This window comes from Carcharodon carcharias, chromosome 11, assembly GCF_017639515.1.
Source record: "Carcharodon carcharias isolate sCarCar2 chromosome 11, sCarCar2.pri, whole genome shotgun sequence".
Lineage (NCBI taxonomy): Eukaryota > Metazoa > Chordata > Chondrichthyes > Lamniformes > Lamnidae > Carcharodon > Carcharodon carcharias.
In genome coordinates, this window is record NC_054477.1 from 46,031,733 (window position 1) to 46,053,092 (window position 21,360).

Here is a 21,360-nt window from a genome sequence, read left to right on the forward strand (position 1 = left end):
AATAGTCAAGTCTAGAGGTAATGAAAACCTGAGTGATTGTCCCAACAGCACATGAGCTGAGATGGGCAATGTTGGACAAAGTTACAGAGGCAGAAATAGACAGTCTTAGTGATGGCATCAATATGAGGTCTGAAGCTATTTTTAGGGTAAAATGTAACACCAAAATTACAAACAAATTTAATCTCAGACTGTTCCCAGGAGGAGGGATGGAATCAACAACTAGGGAACAGAGGTTTGAGCAGTGACTGATAACAATGGTCTCAAATCTTCCCAGTATTTAATCGGAGGAAATTTCTGCTCATCCAGTACTGGATTGTGGATAAACACTCTGATAGTTTAGCAACAGTGGAAGAGTTGAGAGCGGTGTTGGTAAAATATCACTGGGTGTCATCAGCATACGTGTGAAAACTAATGCTGTGCTTTTGCATGATATCATGGAGGGACAGCATGTAGATGAGAAGTAGAAGGTGACGAAGGAGAAATCCTTGGGGTGATACCAGAGGTAATGTTGCAGGAGCGGGAAGAGAAACCATTGCAAGTGATTCTCCAGCTACAATTAGATAGATAAGAATAGAACCAGGTGAGAGCAGCCCCACCCAGCTGGACAATCATGGAGAGGCATAGGAGGAGGAGGATGTGGTCAAACATGACAAAGGCTGCAGGCAAGTCGAGAAGAAAGAGGAGGGAAAGTTTGCCTTTGTCACAGTCACATAGGATCTCATTTGTGACATAGATAAGCGCAGATTAAATTAGATGTTGCGAGTTTCAATTAAAATATTTAAAATGCCAACCTCCTGGGTTAGTTGCTTGTCTCTTGCCCTGTGTGGTAACTCTGGTTTTGTGTAATTTGTAGCATACCTTTAAGAAGGATGTTATAATGGAAGCTCACATGATCTTGTGTAATCAATAGTGGAGTTGCATGGGCTAACTCTGTAATTAGTTAGTAGTTAGTTGGAAGTCAGTAGTCTGGCAGTGAGCAGCAGAAGGAGGTAGATAGAGTTTGGTGTAGAAACACACATGTAGCTGCTGAGTACCTTGTAAATAAACAGAATGTGTTCCACCTAAGAAGTGTCTGCAGAACTACTGTATCTAAAGTACCAACTCAGTCACCCTGCAACAAGTGTGCAAGTATGATTCACAAGTCACCATAAACTAACGACTGAGTCACAACACCCTGCTTCCATGCAACCCGGAAGTGGATGGGCTAGGAGTCAGATTTGAGATTTAAGAATTTTTTAGAATGAAGAGTTTGATAAATTTACTGCAAAAATGAACTATTACCCAAGGACATTTTACAATGCAAATTTATATTAGACAAAATGCATAAGATGGAGCAGCACAGTGTGACCCTGTAGATAAGGCACCTATGGGATGTAGATTTGAATCCAGCCTATACCAAGAGGATGAAAATCTCCTCTACCTGACTGTTGTAAAGGCCCTACGTAAAATGACTTTGGACACATTGAATCCTGTTCCTAACGGGTACAGGCTCATAGCACAAAAATGACCTGTAAAAGTGTAGCACCCATAGTGTTCTGAAGTTGAGGATTATTGTTATTGCAGAGTAGAGGCAGTATTTCAAATATTGATACCAAGTTGCCAAATTATATCCACAACAGAGTTCTGTGACATACGAATGATTTTCATTCTCATTTTCATGTCAAAACACTTTTCTTCAACTCTCATTTGACTATAAATGGTAGCTTAATTAACCATTTTTAAAGATTGTTTTCTTTGCATTGTCCCTTTTCTTCTCCCCATTGTATGCAACCAAAAATGTGCTACCAGGTATCTGCCAACACCAGCACTTATTGAGGAGGTACATGAAAGTGAAGTGCAGGTTCATTCTCTGACAACTGTGGCCTAACAAGGACTAGGATCTCATCTTGAGAAAGGCAATTGACCAAGAATGTGTGCAATATGTTATCATGCAACTGACTAAAAATGCACAAAAATATAATTCCTCATGTTGATTAAAATTCACTAAAAAGAACCTTGAATTTGAAAACAAAGACAGCTTTAATGAATATGAAGTTAAGTAGGGCTGTGGAATGCAACCTCCAAAACAGATGGCAATGGTTTAAATCCTGGGATTACCTCTACTTGAGACCATCTGGCATGTTTGGTACCATGCGCCATCATCTACACATTGGAACCCAAGTATTTAAATAGAGAAAATAGAAATCCCGGCATATTTGTTGCAGTAAATGTGAGTGCTTCCATTAACCAGTCATGGATCAGAATAGCAGTGAATTCAGAGCAGCCCACTCTATAACCCAAAGGAGGAGGATTGGTATTAAAGACTTCTTATGGCAACATGCATAGCATTTAAAATTAAACACAAAAATAAAGACATTTGAAATCTAATGCTTTTTATCATTTATTTTTAGATTATGGATGGATGGATAAACTACATTTCTGATGCTGGCTCAAAAGGCGACATTGAGCACCATTTAGCAGATATCTCAGTTTCTGATGGAAAATGGCATACATTCAAAATGGAGAGCAATGACTTAGTCACTAGACTGATTCTTGACAAAAAACACCTCAAAAACATCACACATCCCACTCATAAAGTGGGTGGGATTGAGTTTTCCACCTTCTCTTTGGGGCGAGCACTGGTATCACAGTTTGATAATCCAAATGAACTAGGTAATGTATTGTTGATATATGATTTTTTAAAATTTTATAAACTAAGTATGATGTTGTCAACAAAACAAATTTAAATCCTGTTGATATAAAGCAACATTCATTAGGGAACAATTGAACTTCACCCTATTATTTGTGAGATAATGCATCTCCCTCACTATTGAAATTAGACATATAGGGCAGAATTTTGCCCTAGGTTGGCAGGTGGGCTCCACCGGCTTGGCGGCGGGCGAGCAGCCTAACTCTGCCTCTGAAGCGGGCCCCACCGCTATTTTAAATGGGCGGGCCAATTAAGGCCCGTCCAGCAGTCTTCCCAATGGGAAGCGCTATGCACATCCTGTGCGGGGCGGGGGGGGGGGAGGGATTTCCCACCTGTCAAAGTGCACTCTTTCGCGCATGTGCACGGAAGAGCGCACTGCTCCCTGAGACTAAGTGCTGTCTCAGGGAGATCAGTGAAAGTGCTTCAAAGCATCAAAATAGAGAAATAAAAAAAATATTAACATGTACCCCTCATGTGACAATGTCACACGAGATGGGACATGTTAATAAATCTCACATAAAGTTTATTTAAGATTTTTAAAACGGACTTGAAACCTCATCCTGCCAGTAGATGAGGTTTCATGTTTTTTCAGAAGCCCGCTGGGGCTCCTGTCCTGCCCGCTAGCCTTAAGGTTGGACGGGCAGTGCCTTTAATTACCTTAATTATTCTGTCAATGGCCTCAATTGGCCATTGACAGGTTGGCGGGCAGACAGTTGATTTCGCTGTCCACACGCCTTCCTGAATATTTAAATGGGGCGGGATGATGTTGGGCGTTCTTCCTGCATCATTTTCACATCGGTGAGCATGCCCCGCCCCCAAATCACTGACGGGAAAATTCAGGCCATAGTTGTTTTTTATGTGTTGGGACTTTTTAAAAAGCCGCATTTGTTTTCTTTAATTTTAATAAGTATCAATTTATAGAAAGAATGTGCAAGGGTACGGGGAAAAAGCAGGAGAATAGCACTAAGTCATAATGCTCATTTGGTGAGCTGGTGCAGACAGGATGGGCCGAATGGCCGTCTGCGCCGTAACAATTCTGAGAGTCTGATCATAGCAAGTATGAAAGGTACTTCAATGGTGTCCACTATATCATATCATTTCTCTACAAAATAGATTAGCTACCAGTTTGAAAGTTCTTGCAAATTGCATTGTGGTAAATTAACAGAGGCATTTATTTAGTTCTAAATTTTAATTGGTTATGAGTGGGAGACCTAGTCTAAATATTTAACTCTGTGATTTGTTGCCAATTAGAAAAGATAGAGTATATTTTCAAACTTACAATCAAAGCTGTTTTGAGTACAAACCAAACTACGTGCATTTCCACAGTATGTGAGGGAGAACTGAATTGGAGGTTATGCCTATAGGGTTAGATGAAGTCAGGTGTGAGGTGGCTCGTGTGGAGTATTAAACCTCAGCATAGACTAATTGGTCTAAATGTCCTGTTTTCATACTGTAAGTTCTATGTAATGCTATGGTCTTCATATGTAAGAAGACTTTTGATGGCACTTAACAGTAAGAATACAAATGAGATTAAAGGTGTAAGCAAGAGGAGAAAAGGGGAAATGAGATGCGGGAGTAGTAGAAAGAGAAAGATTTCAAAAATAGGGAGCGAAGTAGCAAATCAGAGGGAATTGGTTAGGGACTTAGAAGCATTAGTGTAATGGCTGAACAAGCAGTCACCAATTGCATGCGGAAAGGAGAAAGCTGATATTGGAGGAGTGATGGTTCTACAGGAATATAAGGCAGGTGAAAATCACTAAGATAGGGCAGGGTAAGGTCATAGAGAGATTTGAGTGCAAGAATTTTTACTTAACGGGACAGAGGGAGCCAGTGGAGCTTGGAGAGGATATGATGATGGAAATGGTGAACTTTATGCAGGTGAGGGAAAAGGCAGCAGTGTTTTGGATCAGTTGAAGTTTATTTAGGGTTAAGGCAGCAAAACTAACTACAAAAGCATTAGAGATATCATAAATAAAAACAGAAAATGCTGGAAAAGCTCAAGTCTGGGAGCATCCGTAGAGAGAGAAACCCAGCCAACATTCAAGTCCATCTGACTCTCCTTCAGGCAGGGCTTAGAGATTAGAGATGTCAGACATCCAAGAAATGAATTCAGGGGCTAGGATTTCCATGGCAGCAGAGGGATGGGGAAGAGAGGAAGTTAGAAGAAGAGGCAGAAAATATTACCAAGTTGAAAGAACGTTGCCAGTACTGCTTCGCTCTAAATATTACTGTTATAAATGATGAAATGGGAGAAGAAACAATTAAGATTGCAAGACTATCATTGCCCCTGCTTGGGATAGAAAGGCTGCTGATTAAGAAAGAAAGCATATCAAGGACATGCATGCAAATTCTACTACCTCAGGTTAGAGTATTTGCAAGACCTTGTGAAAGAAAACCAACTAAAATTAGCTTTGTTATTTTACGATAATCTTGTAATTTGTATAATTTGTGCTGGAGGAACTACTGCAATTAAGCCATGGTTGTCTTCTTAGGTAGCACAGTGGTGGCTTGTAATAATAGTAATTAAAGCAACAAGTGAAAAATAGATTAGTAGGAGGAAGTCCAACTGATAGGCACACTTTACATTATAAGTGATGGAAGGAAAATTTGAGCAGTTTGTAAATAATATAGGAATTTAAGATAGCTTCTGAAAGCAGTCTTTATTCAATACCATATGTATTTTGTTATGACATGGCAGATGATGTGTGCCAGGTGGACCAAATCCATAAGGGAAACTTGGCCACACGATCACAATGGTTTTGCAATTGTATTTATTATGAGAAGATGTGTGCACTGAATTCAGAAGTAATCAGATCACCAAGACCTTTAGAGATTTTAAAAATTAAGTTAGAATATTTATTAACAAAATACAATATTTCAAACACATACATAAGGCTACAAATTACTTAATCTTATAACAACTAATATTCCTAATTAACCTGATTCCAGTTACACACTCCCTTTAAGGCAACAGTCCAAAGTAGATTTTAGATTTAAAACTAAATCTGCAAGTCAGCACAGTACCTACTTGATAGTGGAATTCCAAATGACTTCCTCAACTTCAATTGCTTTACATAGCAGGCTTATGCGCAGATGGTTGTAGCTTCTTGAAGGCTGTTTCACACACCCCTGTTAGATCTTACATGGCCCTCTCCTTGCATAGCCTTTCATTTGCTTTTATATATGTTTCTCTCTCTTTAATATATAAATTCTATTGTTCCATATGTCTTTGAAACTGTACCTTCCTCATAATATAAAAACTTTCATGTCGCCAATATTGTCAGTAACCTTTGGGAAAAATAAACATACTTGTTATGGCACAGCCACTGGTAAATGTTGAGTTGCTCAAATTCCAAAGGGAAACTTGAAACAACTGCCACAACTGTTAGGCAATTTGTATAAATTTCAAGATGCATGCCTTGAATTCAGTAGCAATAAGACGACCGTGTCTTATAGGTTTCTTACAAAACTTTATTAATATAAGAAATGATTTAAGCACACAGATCTACAAATTACTACTATGATAACTTTTAAATCCCATACTTAATCTAACTTCCAGTTACACTTTCATTAAGGCAATAGTAAGACGCATAGATTTTAAAAGAAATAAGAATAGAAACACAATACCCTGAACAATCCAATTCAAAGTGAGTTTTCTTAACTTCAGTTCTTTGTAGACAGCAGCTTGAGGCTTCGATGCTGGAGGTTTTTTCACATTTTTAAATCTTAGAATGCCTTCTCTTACATACAGCCTTCTCTGCTTTATCCATATCTTCCCCTTTGAATGCAAATTACCATTGTTTAACTGTCTTCGGATTTTACCTCTCTAGTAAAAAAACTCATATTCCCAATTGTACCAATAATCTTTGGGAAAAATAAACACACTGTTTCTTAACTTCTCTGGGCTAAGTGAAACATTTCACCCCTCCTTTGAAATCAATCTAGTCTGGTTTATTTAAAAATGCAAATGTTCCCTTTATCCCTATGTTTACCTACTTAACATATCAAACCTACCTTATCTTCTGTAACACCAAAGCTTTCAGACCAGCTGCCTTTAAATCAATTAGGACCCCCCGCCAACATACGCACACATACAAACACACACACATAGACACAGACCTCACTATTACTCTACTTTACAATAAATTCCAATAACATTATGAAAATAATTATATCTTCCTGACGCACTCCTTGGCCTTGCTTATCAGGATAGTGGAAAACAGACTAATATACCTTTGAAGTCCAAACAATCGCTTAATTTACCTAAAAAATAAATGCAAACTCACTTCACACCTTACATGTTAAACCAGCATCCATGTTTACTCATTAGCATTTCAAGAACATTTCTACACCTACCTTCTTTTGATGATTCCAAGCTTGCAATCTACTTGACTCCAAATGTAATTAAATCACACAAAGACACCTATACCGACACCAGTAAACCTACTTCACAATAAACCAGAAAATATTCTGAAAATTATTATACTTCCGTCTCAATTTTCCATATTTTGTAGAGACAAAAAAAGGAAAAGATGCATAGACATTCCTGGAATCACTCTGCCACTTTACATTTAAAGTTAAAATCTAACTTTTATCATTCTAATAATTCAATTAGCACATGGTTTAAACACTATATGTGACAAGGAAAAGAAAAAAAACTGCAGATGCTGGAAATTTGAAACAATAACAAAATATTGGAAATGCTCAACAGATCAGGCAGAAAATGTGATCGATTTAAGTCTTATATTCCACTTGTGGATCAACATGATAAGCTAAGCATGGTCAGTAAACAAGTGAGAAATAGATCATAGCCCACAGCTTTGCCTTGTGCAGTCCACTTAAACCATAAATTAGATAATTAATTGCAATTAAAATTTTAGAAGTTCAACTCTTAATAATTTATTTGTAAATAAATAAACGTGTAGACTGCTTAGTGGTTGTGATGACATCAGTGTGAAAATGCTTATTCCCCTAGCTCTTGGTATTCTCTCCTTATATAAAATGTATCTTTAAGATTTAAAAAATGGCTGTCTTCACACTACAACAAATGTGCTGGAGTTTTGAGGTTAATGCTGTGTGATGCAGAAGAGCGGGTATAGCACTGATTCTGATAATCAAACTAAACTATCACTGAAGGCAGGGTGCTTTGAAGCATTGTTTCTTTTTGCATAATTTTTCTTATTAATATATAGCAAAAATTATTATGGAACGCAGGTAAAATTATTACTCTTCATTCAAACTATATTTTGTCCCCCAGAGTTACAAATGTAAGTACTTAAGAGGCAAGTAAAATAGTGAAACAAATCATTAAAATGGGCTGGAGTTCATTTTCTTTGTCAAGACAGTTGTCCAGCTTATGAAAAAAAACTGCCTTAATGTTGAAAGTATCTAAATGGCTTACTGTGTCTTAAAAAAAAATCAGGTTAATTCAAATGCTTTTGCTTCTTCATTTATAAATAAAAATAAATATAGACAGGGAGAAGCTGTTCCCACTCATAAAAGGATCAAGAATGAGAGAGCACAGATTCAAAGTGATTTGCAAAAGAAGCAAACATGACATGACAAAAAACTTTTACACAGCGTGTGGTTTGGGCCTGGAATGCACTGCCTGGAAGTGTGTTGGAGGCAGGTTCAACTGAGGCATTCAAGAGAGCATTAGATAATTATTTGAATAGAAACAATGTGCAAGGGTACAGGGAAAATGCAGGGCAATGGCACTAGGTCATAATGCTCATTTGGAGAACCGTGCAGACATGATGGGCCGAATGGCCTCCTTCTGTGCCGTTAAAATTCTGTGACTCTGTGATAAAAAAAACTCAAAACACCTAGGCGACACTCCATAGGAACAAAGATGTGTAATTTTCAGAACATGAGCATTAGGAATGAGTACATGCCCTAAGTGAATACTTAATAACCAAGCTGTGTCTCTCCTTGCTGCTACTCTTTTGAGTACAAATAGTTATAGTTCTCAAGGACATCATCCAGACATGTTGAATGAGCAGCCTTTGAAAGCTATCTAACCCAAGGCTACTTATACAGTATCTGAATTGCCATTTTTGACAAGTGCATTTTTGCTTTCAAGAAGAAAGTGTCCTGTATGTCCCCAGAGTTGACAGTAACCACAAAGAACTATAATTTATGTGGGTTGAAACAGTCTTGCATATTTAGATTTCTGTTTACAGAAATCTAAAGTTATTGTAATAATGTTCAGCTGAGATGCAGTGAGAAGGAAGCTACTTTACAAAATATAAAATATAAAACATTTTAAAAGACTGAAAATAAGAAAATAATACAATATTCATCATTATAGCACCAAAATTGCTGCTGATATGCTATTTAGATGCTAACTATGGTTACTAACAGTATTTGAGAGAATTTATTCCTCATAGTTTACACAAAATGTTGTTAATTTTAGTCTGTCTGCTAAAATGTGGTCTTTCTCTCCTAAACAGAGTGCCTGCCAATGAAAAGGGAGCAGCATTAATCCTCTAATTCAGCTGTGATCTGCAATTAGGGAGGCAGTTAAACACTTCAAATAGAATTGGAAAAGCTAAGCCAACAGTTTATTCTGTGAAATGGCCATGGAATTGATTGTGCTGGGTGAGGCAAGCAAGCTATTCTACACAGGCTTAGAAGAGGAGGAGGCACACAATTTCTATTTATTTGGTTAATTTATTTGTTCTTGAGATGTGGGTAACACCACAGTCCATTCCTTGTTGCCCTGAGAGGTAGGTGATGGTCATTCTTCTTGAATTGCTTTAATCCTTGTGCTGATTGTGCTCCCATGGTGGTACTAGGTAGGGAATTCCACAATTTTGACCCAATTTATAGGTGGTATGTACTTCAATGAACTAATGGTGGAGAAGGTGGATATGTAGTCCAGACATAGGTGCAGATCAGGCAGATTGCTGTGTCCTGGATGGGGGCAATCTTCCTGAGGGATGTTGATGATGCACCCATCCAGGCAAGTGGTGTGTATGTTTTTGCACTCCTGATTTCAGCCGTGTAGATGCTGGAAAGGTTTTGAAGTGCAACTCATCAGAGGGTATTCAGCTTTTGGCCTGATTTTGTAGCCATGGCTGGTCCAATTAAGCTTTTGCTCAATTGTGATGCCAAGATGTTAATAGTGGGCCAGTGAAGATTGGGGGAGATAGTGGGACTTTCACTTATTGGAGCTGATCATTATTTGTGTTACAATCTTTGTAGAGACCAATAACCTTTAAAAAGATAAATACAACTTCCAGCTAATAGCTGAAAGGATGACATGATAAGATTGCATGCTTTAAGACTTTTACTGTAACAAACAGACTAAAAGCCATATTAACCAAACACTCTTTTTATAGGTAACTTAACCCTTCAACTACAGAATAGAACCTTCCCATTTTACTTTTAACGCAACTGGAAAATCCCACTTCATAGACATATTTGACACTTGTCGCTTAGGTTCAATTTTCCCAGACCCAGTCCAAAGTGATTCTTAGCTCCTGAGGGTTTACTTTTGATGCTTTCCTTTCCCAGCCTGGCAACTTTTAACCCCAGAACTGAGTTTCAGGATAAGGATTTTTCCTAGAGATTCTCCCCCTATTCCCCTAACCCTTCCAGCCTTGTTTCAAATTTTCACGAATTTGGTCTTTTCAATCCAAGCAGGAACTCCCACCTTTTTTCATGTTCAGTGACCCATAGGGACTCTCAACCTCTGGCTGCTCTCTCTCTCTCCTAGATCCTGGCAGACTAATCTGTCTGTGAGTTTGTGATTTTCTTTTTAGGAAAGCTTGCAACCTGATCGTACAATGGCTTTGTAAGGACTCTTCCCCTCTCAAAGTCCATCTCCATGACAGTGTAAATCCAGGTAGAAATGCCAATTAGCTATCCGTTAGATCCCAACTCAATTCTATCTTGAAAATAAATGGACAGTTTAAAGCATAACTGTTTACAACAGGCATTCTTAACACCTTCCTGAGACTTTGGAGACTAGCAGTCCAATGATTGTAAGCATAGATGCTGGTGCCATTGTTTCCAAGTCTGAACACCTTCCAATTTCTCTCTCCAACAAAACAACCCAGTCCTCCCTTTACTCTTTAACAACCACATTACCCTGTTGTTAGGCAGACTTCAGAAAAAGTCATATATGCCCCTTCATTTTAACCTAAATTAAATACACAGCCCTGAAACATAACAATCTTAGAAACATCATATTTGTAGCACTTGCCACTTCTTATGATGGAAAAATTATCTTTCACTTCTCAGTCCAAGGCAAAGGCTCCTAAGTCCTAATTTAGTCATGGGGGCTGCTTTGGTATCAGAGGAGTTATGAATAGAGCTAAACACTGTAGAGTTATCAGTGAACAGTATCCTGTGGCTTTGTGACAGAGGGGAGATTATTGATCATCAGTTGAAGATAGTTAAGTAAATAACCAAATGTCCTGGGCTACAATGATTGGCTTCCAACTACCACAACCATCTTTTGTGTTAGCTACAAGTTCAGCCATTAGCTGGCACTTATAAACCTATTAATCTCAGCTTTGCTAGAGGCCCTTGATTTTGAAATATTAAGTTGAATGTTGCTGTAGATGTTAACAGCATAGATAGAGACCGTTTAGTCTTTTGCATGCTTATCAGCTGTTGCTAAAATATTCCCAAATTAAGCAACGGTCCTTTTCTCTACCCATAGATTTAAATCTTTGTCTGCTTAAAAGATGTAACCAATATTCCCTTAAAATATGAAATGGCCTCTATTTCATCCACGCCCTATGGCTAAGATTTCATGCTCCTACAATCCTCTACATAAAGAAATTTCTCCTAATAACACATTTCACCCTTTTGGTAATAATTTTAAATTGATGACCCGTCTCCACTGAAGGCTAAACCAAAAGAAATAATCTTTCCCTAATCTCTCTCTTTCAAAGCTTTTATAATTTTAAAAACCTCCATTAAATCTCCCTTTAGCCTTTTCTACTCCAGTAGACATGGTCATAGTATTTTAAGTCTCTCGTCATAACTAGTTTCCTATTATGGTATATTCCCCCTCCAAATCACACACCAGCCTGACTTGATCATACTGCCATTGCTTCATTATTGGATTAAAATCCTGAAATTCCTTCTCTAACACCACTATGGAAGCATGATCACCACAGCGATTATAGTGTATCGAGGAGAAGGATCACAACCAACCTCTCATGGCAACAAAGGATAGGCATCAAATATAGTTTCCCACATCCAAGGAACAATGATAATTGTGTGCTTCCTCCTTTTGGCCACTGCAGAGTAGCAATGCTAGTCCTGCTCAACAGAACTGGAGAAGGCCTCATTCTCAGTAGCAGTGTCTCCTGAGCTACCCCTCACATCAACTCCTACACCAGTACTCTATTGTTAGGTATATCATTATCTGTAGCCTCTTCTACATCACTCTTTACTCCAGCCTTGTGCTTGAGAGTAATTGAGAAATGATGGTGCTTCCTCAGAAAGGACTCTCCTCCTCTGAGGTTTCTTCAGGGGTCTGTGGCTGTTTGAGCAGAAAAGTGTTTAGTGGTTCAGGGAAGCTGCACAGTTAGAGAAGCTATGCATCATGTTGTAATTTGATGTAGTCAAACTGACTGAGTGTGTTTTTAGTACTTAATGAGGGGTACAAATAATTATCGGAAACCAGATTCAGTGCAGCCCCAGTCTCAAAATAACTGATGTACACATTTCCAACAATTTCTGTAGCTCGCCCTTCCAGTTTGTTGAGGATCATAAGATTTAATGGTCGTCCCTGGGTCTTTCTCCTCCCTCACTAATTTTGCACCATTCTGTCCTGCAGAAGGAGGGGGTGAGAGATGGTGAATGGCTACTGAAACGAGAGTGAGATGTGTGGAATTTATGCTGATAGTGCATATACTCAGAAGAAGAAGCAACATTCATGCAGGATGGGGACATATTGAATAGGAAGAAAGTGTGAAGGGGGTGAAATAGGGAAGGAGTCCTGAGAGAAGCTTGTGATTGTGTAAAGGCAAGCAAAGGAAAGGAGAAAGTTGCTAGTGAGTGGCATATGAAGGAAGCAAAGAAGTGTATGCAGTGTTACAATTTGGCTAGTGACTGTTAAGGTTGAAAAACAAATCTGAATACCTCAATTTAACCAATAGATCTATGCTGTAAGACCACTCATGTTTAACAAAACACAGACTTTATTGTATATAAAACATGTAAACAAAACAAGCACTATTAACTTAACACTATGGTTTATAACTACGTATGTTATGCACTCCGATTTCTTCTTACTTCGCCCAAGAATTCTCTTATAAGATACATCAATCTTAAAGTTACTTCTGTAGGGACTGTCCATAAAGAATTCTCCTCAGCTCCACCTATTCTGAGGTAAAATTTTAATTTAGCATCCCTCGACTGTGGCTCCCTCAGTCCCTTGTCCTGGTTATTTTTCAATACTTCCAATCTGATCTGCTTGTGCTCTCTTTGCCATAAGATTCTGTGAGACCCACTACAGATTCTTACACTAGTTTCAAACTTGGCAATTTTCCAGCTTCTGTTCCTTCTTAAAATTCAAACTTAGATTAAGCCCCACCCACATTCCATGCAATAAATGATGAAGTTAATTTTTTTTAACTTCCCTTATAGTGCAGGCCTAGCTAATTATCATTTACTTTGGCTATCTCTTAGTGAGCTGCAAATCGCACAAGGTCCAAACTGCAACTAACTATCTCAGAAAAATCACACAGGTAAATTGAAATTGAGAACTTCCCTATGCTCCACCCATCCCCATAATGACATAGCCTGCTCTGGGCTGTCCTCAGACTAACCTTTGGGTTAATTATCCATCATTTATAATTTTTTCTTTGATCTGATGAATTAAATTGTTTTTACATCTTTTCATGGTTTCCTGAGAGCTTTTACATTTATTTAGCTCTAACTCCCAAAACAAAAACATTTCTCTGGACTGCCATTACTCCAAGGGTACAGACACCATGGGTGGAATTTTCCATTTCGAAGGCTGAGTGCGATGGTGGGCGGGATTAGCAGCGAGTTTCCCGCTGATTGCCAGGTCAGGCTCTCATGTCCAATCTCCGACTTGAAACCTTATTAATTATGCATAGACAAGCTGCTCACTGAATCATGTGGCAGGGTGGGCACTGATTCGTCTGCCCACTGTCACCTCATGGGGTCAAATTTCCTCTGAGGTGCCATATTTAAACGCCACCTGGACACACAATTACTCTCTGCAGCCCAGCTGTGTGGTCGAATGTTTCAGAAGTGGGCGCAAGGAGCAAAAAGAGTACGCCAAGGTTTAGCCATGCCTCCCTGGAGGCTTTAATTAGAGGTGCCCACCAGCTTTGGATGGTTATTTTCCTAAGGGATCAATCTAGGAGGTCCACCAACCTCACCTCACCAGTCTGGGAGGGGATTGTGAAGGAGATCAGTGCCATGGGCAACCACCAGAGAAATACCATCAAGTGCAGGAAGAGGATGAATGATCTCATCCGCTCCACCAGGGTAAGTCAACTTTCAACTCACTCCAAATTCACATTCTCATAATGGCATTATGCACTCAAAACATCACACAACTTAGGGATTTCACAGAATATTAGCGGGGAATATATCAGCATTAGACGCCTGTTCACCAGTATCTCATCTATCATGCTGCACAAACAGCATCTTCAGCCCTTACTGGAGGGGGGATCAGCGCACACAGTAAGCCTGCATACTTTCCAATCTCTGTTCCATCCCTTCTCATCACATTCCATCCATTTGTCTTCAAACAGGCCAAGCTTTCCCACAACAAGCAGGAGAGATCCGAGACTGGAGGAGGGACAGCCAACATCCAGGAAGTCTCCAAGTTTGAGGAGGATGCCACCAATTTGGTAGGGGAGGACAGAGATCGCTCATGTGGTGAAGACAAGATTGGCCTCTCCCAGCAAGCCAGTACGGATGAGCCTTCCATGAGTTGATCACATCCTGACGTTCACAGTGAGTGACATGCAGTGTTGCATTCAACTTGTTCATTAACTAAATCTATCTTCTCTTTCTTACAGGGAGCAACAGGTCCAGGCAGACCAGCACAGGCAACATAAGCCCCAGTCCCAAGCCTGCCTCAGAGGAGGATGCTGAGGAGCTAGTTGAAGAAGGCCCGTCACTGCGTTTACCTGCACCCTCCACCACTGCAGTGGCACACACCCTGGTGGGTTACACATCTAGATTAGGCTCAGGATCATATTCAGGGGAACACTTCACTGACATGTCTCCACTGCAGTTGGAGGCTGTAACAGCCCAGAACATCAGGTAGTGTTGCGAGAGGCATCCAATAGACTAGAACGAAGGATGGAGGAGTCTGTCTGTGTTCTGTCAGATGACGTGTCTCCAACATGCGAGAGCCTCGAGGATACTGTGGGAAGGGCAGAGGTCACCTTGGAGATCTTGGCCCAGCAAGCTCTGCTGGATTTCCGCTTGGACCTACACTCCATCGCTCCAGGCATAAATGCAATCCATCAGTGGCTAGGTGAGAGGGGGGCAGAGCACCTCAACCTCACTTCTCCTCATGGAGTCAGCAGGGGCCCTCGGGCACCCGTAGGGTGAAGGACAATCAGCTGGACACCCCAGGACCATCCACTCAGTTGACTCCGAATGTATCCAGCTGACCCCAAGCCCCTCTGCCTGTGACCTCCTCACCTCCAGCTACACAGGTCAAGGAGGTTGCATCTGCCCCACATCAAGACACCCAATATGAGGCAGGACCCTCCAGGCCTCGATCCTTCAGAGGACACCCGCCAAAGTCATCAAAGACAACAAGGTGTCGCATTCAGCAGGCTGCCTCCACCTCTGCAGTGAATATTAGGGATGCACCAAGGCAGGGTTAGAAAGATTAAGAAACATTGATATCACTTCTGGCTAATGGGTGTTCACTCATTGTTTATATCATATACCTTTGGAAATACATTTGTTGCTCCCGACAATGGTCTCGTCATTTGAATGCATCATTCATATGCATCTATGTGCTCTCTTATTACGAGATTGACCTAAGCTCCCACTCCTTGATCATTTCCTTTTATGAACCTCACATTTATTTGATGTTTTGCTGACTCATTTAAGTTACCTGCCCAATGTATAATGTGTGGGAGATGTGTCAAGTTCTTTATTGAAAGTGACTGCAAATTGCATCATGAACTTTTATTCCTTACAAGACACCACAGAGTTATGTGTACTCAATTGCCTTGAAGGGTTACCAGTAATGTTGACTGATCTTCAAATAGCTGTCTTCACTGTTGGTGCCAGTGCACAGGACCTGCAGCCATGATGGTCTCTCCATCCATGTCCGCATCTCTGTGGCCACAAGAAGTGTCTCATTCAGGAGGCCACGATTGCATCAAGTTCAGTTGACACAGGGTTTGTGCTGATGAGCTGCCTTTCAGAGTGGCTAACTGCAGCTTTGGCTGCTGACCTTCTCAAAGATTAGGGCCTGGTGAAACCTGACAGCTGGAGATCCAAGGCCAAAAGCTGAACTTGCTCTCGACATGAGCGGTTGTAAAGGCCTTTCAGATCACTGGCCTGCCACTAAGGGACTGGGGAAATGCGCTCAGGTCCTCTTGTCTGCACCTTACTCCTCCTGGCTATCAGTGTCTCACAGGGGTGTCTTCCACATCGAGCTCTCGTGGAAGCTCACCACCATCTTCCTCCTCAGCTTCATGCCATTCCAGGTCTTCAATATCTGATGAGTTCTCAGTCTTCTCCACATCTCCCTCTGCAAGTCATCTCTCTTTTGAAATGCCAGCTTGTGCAGGACGCAACACACCTTAATTATGTGGGATACCCTCGGTGGAGAATATTGCGGAGCCCCACCTGAGTGGTCCAAGCATCGGAAGCGCATCTTTAGGATCCCGATGGTCTGCTGTATGTTGGATCTTGTCGAGTTACGCACGGCCGTTGTATCTCACCTCCAAGGCACTTTGAGGACATGTACCCTTTATCAACCAGCCGCTAGCCCTGTGAATGCTGCCGCCCTTCAAACATCTGAGGCACTTGGGAGTGACTCAGGATGTAGGAGCCGAGAAACTACCAGGGTACCTGGCACAGGCATACATGATGTGCTTCTGATGATCACACACCAGCTGAACATATATGGAGTGGAACCCTTTCCTGTTCATGAACATCAGGGGCTGCTGCCCTGGAGCTCTCAAAATCACATGTGTGCAGTCAATTGCACCCTGTACTCTAGGGAAGCCTGACCCCAGAAACCTAGCAGCCTGGCTAGTTTCATCGAGTGTGAACTTCACATAATGATAAGCCCTACTGTAGAGTGCACCTGTCATCTCCTTGATACATTTATGTGTTAAAGACTGAGAATGCCACATAGGTCCCCCGTGGATCCCTGGAAAGTCCTGCTGGCATAAAATTTGAGTGAGTGGTGACCTTCAGGGGCAGTGGATGTCCTCCCACAGAATGTGGCAGATATAATCCACCATAAGAACATAAGAAATAGGAGCAGGAGTAGGCCATTTGGCCCCTCAATCCTTCCCCGCCATTCAATAAGATCATGGCTGATCTGCCCCAGGCTTCAACTCCTCTTCCGTGCCAGCTCCTCATAGGCCTCAACTCCCTGATATTTCAAAAATCTATCTATCTCCTCTTTAAATACTTTCACTGATCTAGCCTCCGCAACTCTGGGGTAGAGCATTCCAGACATTCACTACCTTCTGAGAGAAGAAACTCCTTCGCATCTCAGTTTTAAATGAGTATCCCCTTATTCTGTAACTACGTCCCCTAGTTTGAGATTCCCCCACTAGTGGAAACATCTTCTCAATATCTACCCTGTTATGACTCCTCAGAATCTTGTATGTTTCAATAAGATCACCCCTCATTCTTCTAAACTCTAATGAATAAAGGCCCAACCTGTTTAGCCGTTCTTGATAAGTCAACCCCTTCATCCCAGGGATCAGCTGAGTGAATCTCTTTTGAACTGCCTCCAATGCCAGTATAAACTTTCTTAAATATGGGGATCAAAACTGTACACGGTACCCCAGGTGTAGCCTCACCAACACCCTGTACAGTTGTAACAAGACTTCCCTATTTTTAAACTCCAACCCCCTAGCAATACAGGCCAAAATTCCATTTGCCTCCTTAATTACTTGCTGCACCTGCATGCTAACTTATGGTGTTTCATGCAGAAGAACACCCAGATCCTTCTGTGCTGCACTTTCTTGGGGTCTCTCTCCATTTAAATAATAGTCTGCCTTGTGATTTTTCCCACCAAAGTGCATGAATTCACACTTTCCTGCATTAAACTCCATCTGTCAAGTTTTTGTCCATTCACTCAACCTGTCTATATCCCCTTGCAGATTCCTTATGTCCTCATCACAACATGCCGTCCCACCTATTTTTGTATCATGTGCAAATTTGGATACATTACACCCTGCCCCCTCCTCCAAGTCATAAATATAGATTGTAAATAATTGAGCTCTAAGACTGATCCTTTTGGCACTCCATTAGTTACGTCTTTCCAACCTGAAAAAGACTCATTAATCCCGACTCTGTCTTCTGTGTGATAACCAACCATCAATCCATGCTAATACATTACCCCCAATACCATGAGCTCCTATCTTGTGCGATAGTCTTTTATGTGGCATCTTATTGAATGCCTTCTGGGCACATTTCTTGACAAATTTAGACACGTGCGGCACTGTCTCCTGCTCACCTCCAGATAGGAAAGGTGGCTTTAGTAGATCCTTGGTCGTGCGAGTCACCTCTGTGGGATGGGTCTGACTTCCTCATCCCCTGGGTGTTATTGGGGGTCCCCTGGACCTCAGGCCTGGCCTCTTTTCGAAGCTGTGCTAGGCAGCTCTGGGCTCTACTGCTCCTCCTCAGTTGGATCACTGTTATCAAGAAGGCAGCATTGAGCACAGGCTCCATCATTAAACCCTCCTCCTCCCTGTGGACTGATAGATGCAAGAGATTAATAAATACCAGGCAAATATAGTAGACCTCCCACGTGCAAATAGAAAGCCACTGTCGTGCCCGAGAACCGTGTCTGTGTTACTTGCCTTTCTGTGATCCAGCATTCAAGCTGAGGCGCTACCTCACAGATCTAGGTGACCAAGATGCTCCCCCGATACTTGACATCTCAATCCCTAAGAGGTTGGAAGAAACTTCAGCACATCCATGATAGGTTCTACCTTACCTAATGCACTCCTGTGTCTGATCTGGTATACTGATTATGCCTAACCTGCACTTTTGGAATGACTGGGTGACCTTTGGCCCGTTAGTCATGCCAATTGCAGAAAGCACCTTAGAGACTTTCATTGGTCATCTTGCAGATTTCCAGCAGCTGTGCTCCCTTCATGGTTGGCTGCATCTTCCATTCTCACATTCCTCTCTGTTAATGCTCAAATTGATCTACTTTATTGTGACCTCAATGAGTCCTGCACTCTCAAGTTAAAGCGCTCCAAATGTCAGTGCTTCCAATTGCACCTTCTCAAAACACTCTTCCAGACATCTATCAGCTCAAAGTTCATTTCACTGTTGTTACTCTAAACAGCTTAAGGGTGTCCCATGAAAGGGCCCCTGAGTCAGCCATGGGCTCCTCCCACACTGCCTCAGATATCCCTATCATGCAGTTTCTTTTCCAGTTTTGAGTTCAAACTGCATCATAGCTTTGAGGTCTCAGGATGGTGGTGCGCCATTTTTACTTTGAGACCAGCTTCGACCCTCCCCAGTCAGTGTCTGGGCTCCTGATCTTCCTTAAACCTCACAGTATGCTGGTAGAACTCCAGTGATTCTCCAGCCTCCCCCAGTAACCCTGAACTCCATAGTTATTGCTGTGGACCTTCCAGTCCTCCCCACTGAATCCAACACTGGACATTCCCATGCCCCACATGGACCTCACCTCTCCTCATCTTGAGGCTGTGTGCATGGTCAAACACAGAGGCAACCCCCCCAAAATGAGCTTCAAGTACTGCCCCCCCACCCCTTCATTATGTTTTCCCCATTTACAGTCTGTAGATGCCTCCCCTGACTGTGACATCCCATCTGCAGACCAGTACTGACTGTCACCCCCGAGTGTGAAACAATGACCATGTCTTGCACACCAAGCTGTGCCTAATCCCCATTAAGCACACAGGCCTTGTCCCAGCCTGGTGAGGGAAGATGACGTACATGTCATACATCGCCCTGTAATATGGCCAGCGAAGCCCCAGAACTGCGTTTAATCTCTCATCCCGACTAAGTGGTCCACAGTTAGTCCAGGGACTTTAACTGTCTTTCACTCAGCTCTCCGGTTCCCACAGGACTGGGCACAAGACTGTTTCCCCTCTGAGCCTCTGTGCAACCTGTCCATCTTGTGCAAGCCTCTCCCCAACCCCGCCCCCCCGAACACTGCTCATGGGTCTATGTGCAACTCTTGCCTTACGTGCCACACTAACCCCTTACCTTTCCTACTCCAGATCCTGCGTGCATCCCCTTTCATTCACGCAGTCCGGATCCCACTCACACCCCTTCTGTATCTGCATTCCAGTATTCCATATTGGGCTGCAGCTTCCCCATCCGCAATTTTCCCTCTGCCCTTGTGCTCCCTACCCACCCACCCACCAAACACCACCATATCCCTTCACTCTCATTGATTAGTCTTCTTCTCTGCCCCCCTCCAACGTCATCATACCCCCTCCACCCTCATTTCTTAGTCTTCTCTGCACTCCCCCAACCCCACCATACCCACTTCATCCTCATGTCTCCATCATCCATGGCACCCACCATGACCAGTCCAGCTCAACGCCCACAGCACCCGCCATGAGCATTGTAGCTCAACACCTGTGCCCCCCACCCCACCCCATGAGCAGCCCAGCTCAATACCCACAGCACCCACCATGACCAGCCCAAACATAAGCCCCCACCAGTGTGCGCTACAATGGCATCGCTGAGGACCCAGAGCAGCGCTATTGCAGGTAGACTCCGGATGTTACACTCACCTCAAAGTCACAAGTGAAGTGAGAGTGGACAGCTGCAGGTTGTGAATGACAGCAGTCCAATTTCCCACTGGCTGATGATGCACTGCAGAAACTCATCAAGGCTCCCTAGGCAGCACCTTCTAAGCCCACGACTGCTACCTACTAGAAGAGCAAGGGCAGCAGATAGATGGGAGCATCACCATCTGGAAGTTCCCCTCCAAGACACTCACCATCCTGACTTGGAAATATATCACTGTTCCTTCACTGTCGCTGGCTCAAAATCCTGGAACTCCCTTCCTGACAGTACTGTGGGTGTACCTACATCACATGGACTGCAGCAGTTCAAAAAGGCAGCCACCATCTTCTCAAGGGCAATTAGGGATGGGCAATAAATGCTGGCCTAGCCAGTGGTGCCCACATCCCATAAAATAATTTTTAAAAATTGGGAGGGGCAACATGATTGTGGCGAGTAGTGTTTTTAATGACATGGTAATGCATGCCGATGTGGTTCCCATCATGGATCAGCTGGAAATCTGTCCTGCACTCAGCCCAGCAGGAAAGTAGTGAGGGGAAATTCCTGACTTGTTTTCCTGTCAGTGGGATTCCAACTTGTGGCCTCTCTTCGAATTTTCTGCTCCCGCCCACACAAGACCCGCTGCTGGTGAGACCAGAAAATTCCGCCCCATCTCTCCAGTTCCCCAGTTAACTAAGTCCATTTGCTGTTTTATGATTTTGTCTTTCTAGCTGTTA

At 42.2% G+C, this 21,360-nt stretch overlaps 1 protein-coding gene across 1 annotated transcript in view; it reads left to right on the forward strand.

Moving 5' to 3' along the window:
• LOC121283872 (protocadherin Fat 4) overlaps positions 1 to 21,360 on the forward strand; it is a 168,146-nt gene that overhangs the window by 138,728 nt on the left and 8,058 nt on the right. The window contains exon 15 of the mRNA XM_041198674.1: positions 2,391 to 2,652. Within this exon, the coding sequence (XP_041054608.1) occupies positions 2,391 to 2,652 (262 nt within the window). The remainder of the gene's footprint in view (positions 1 to 2,390; positions 2,653 to 21,360) is intronic.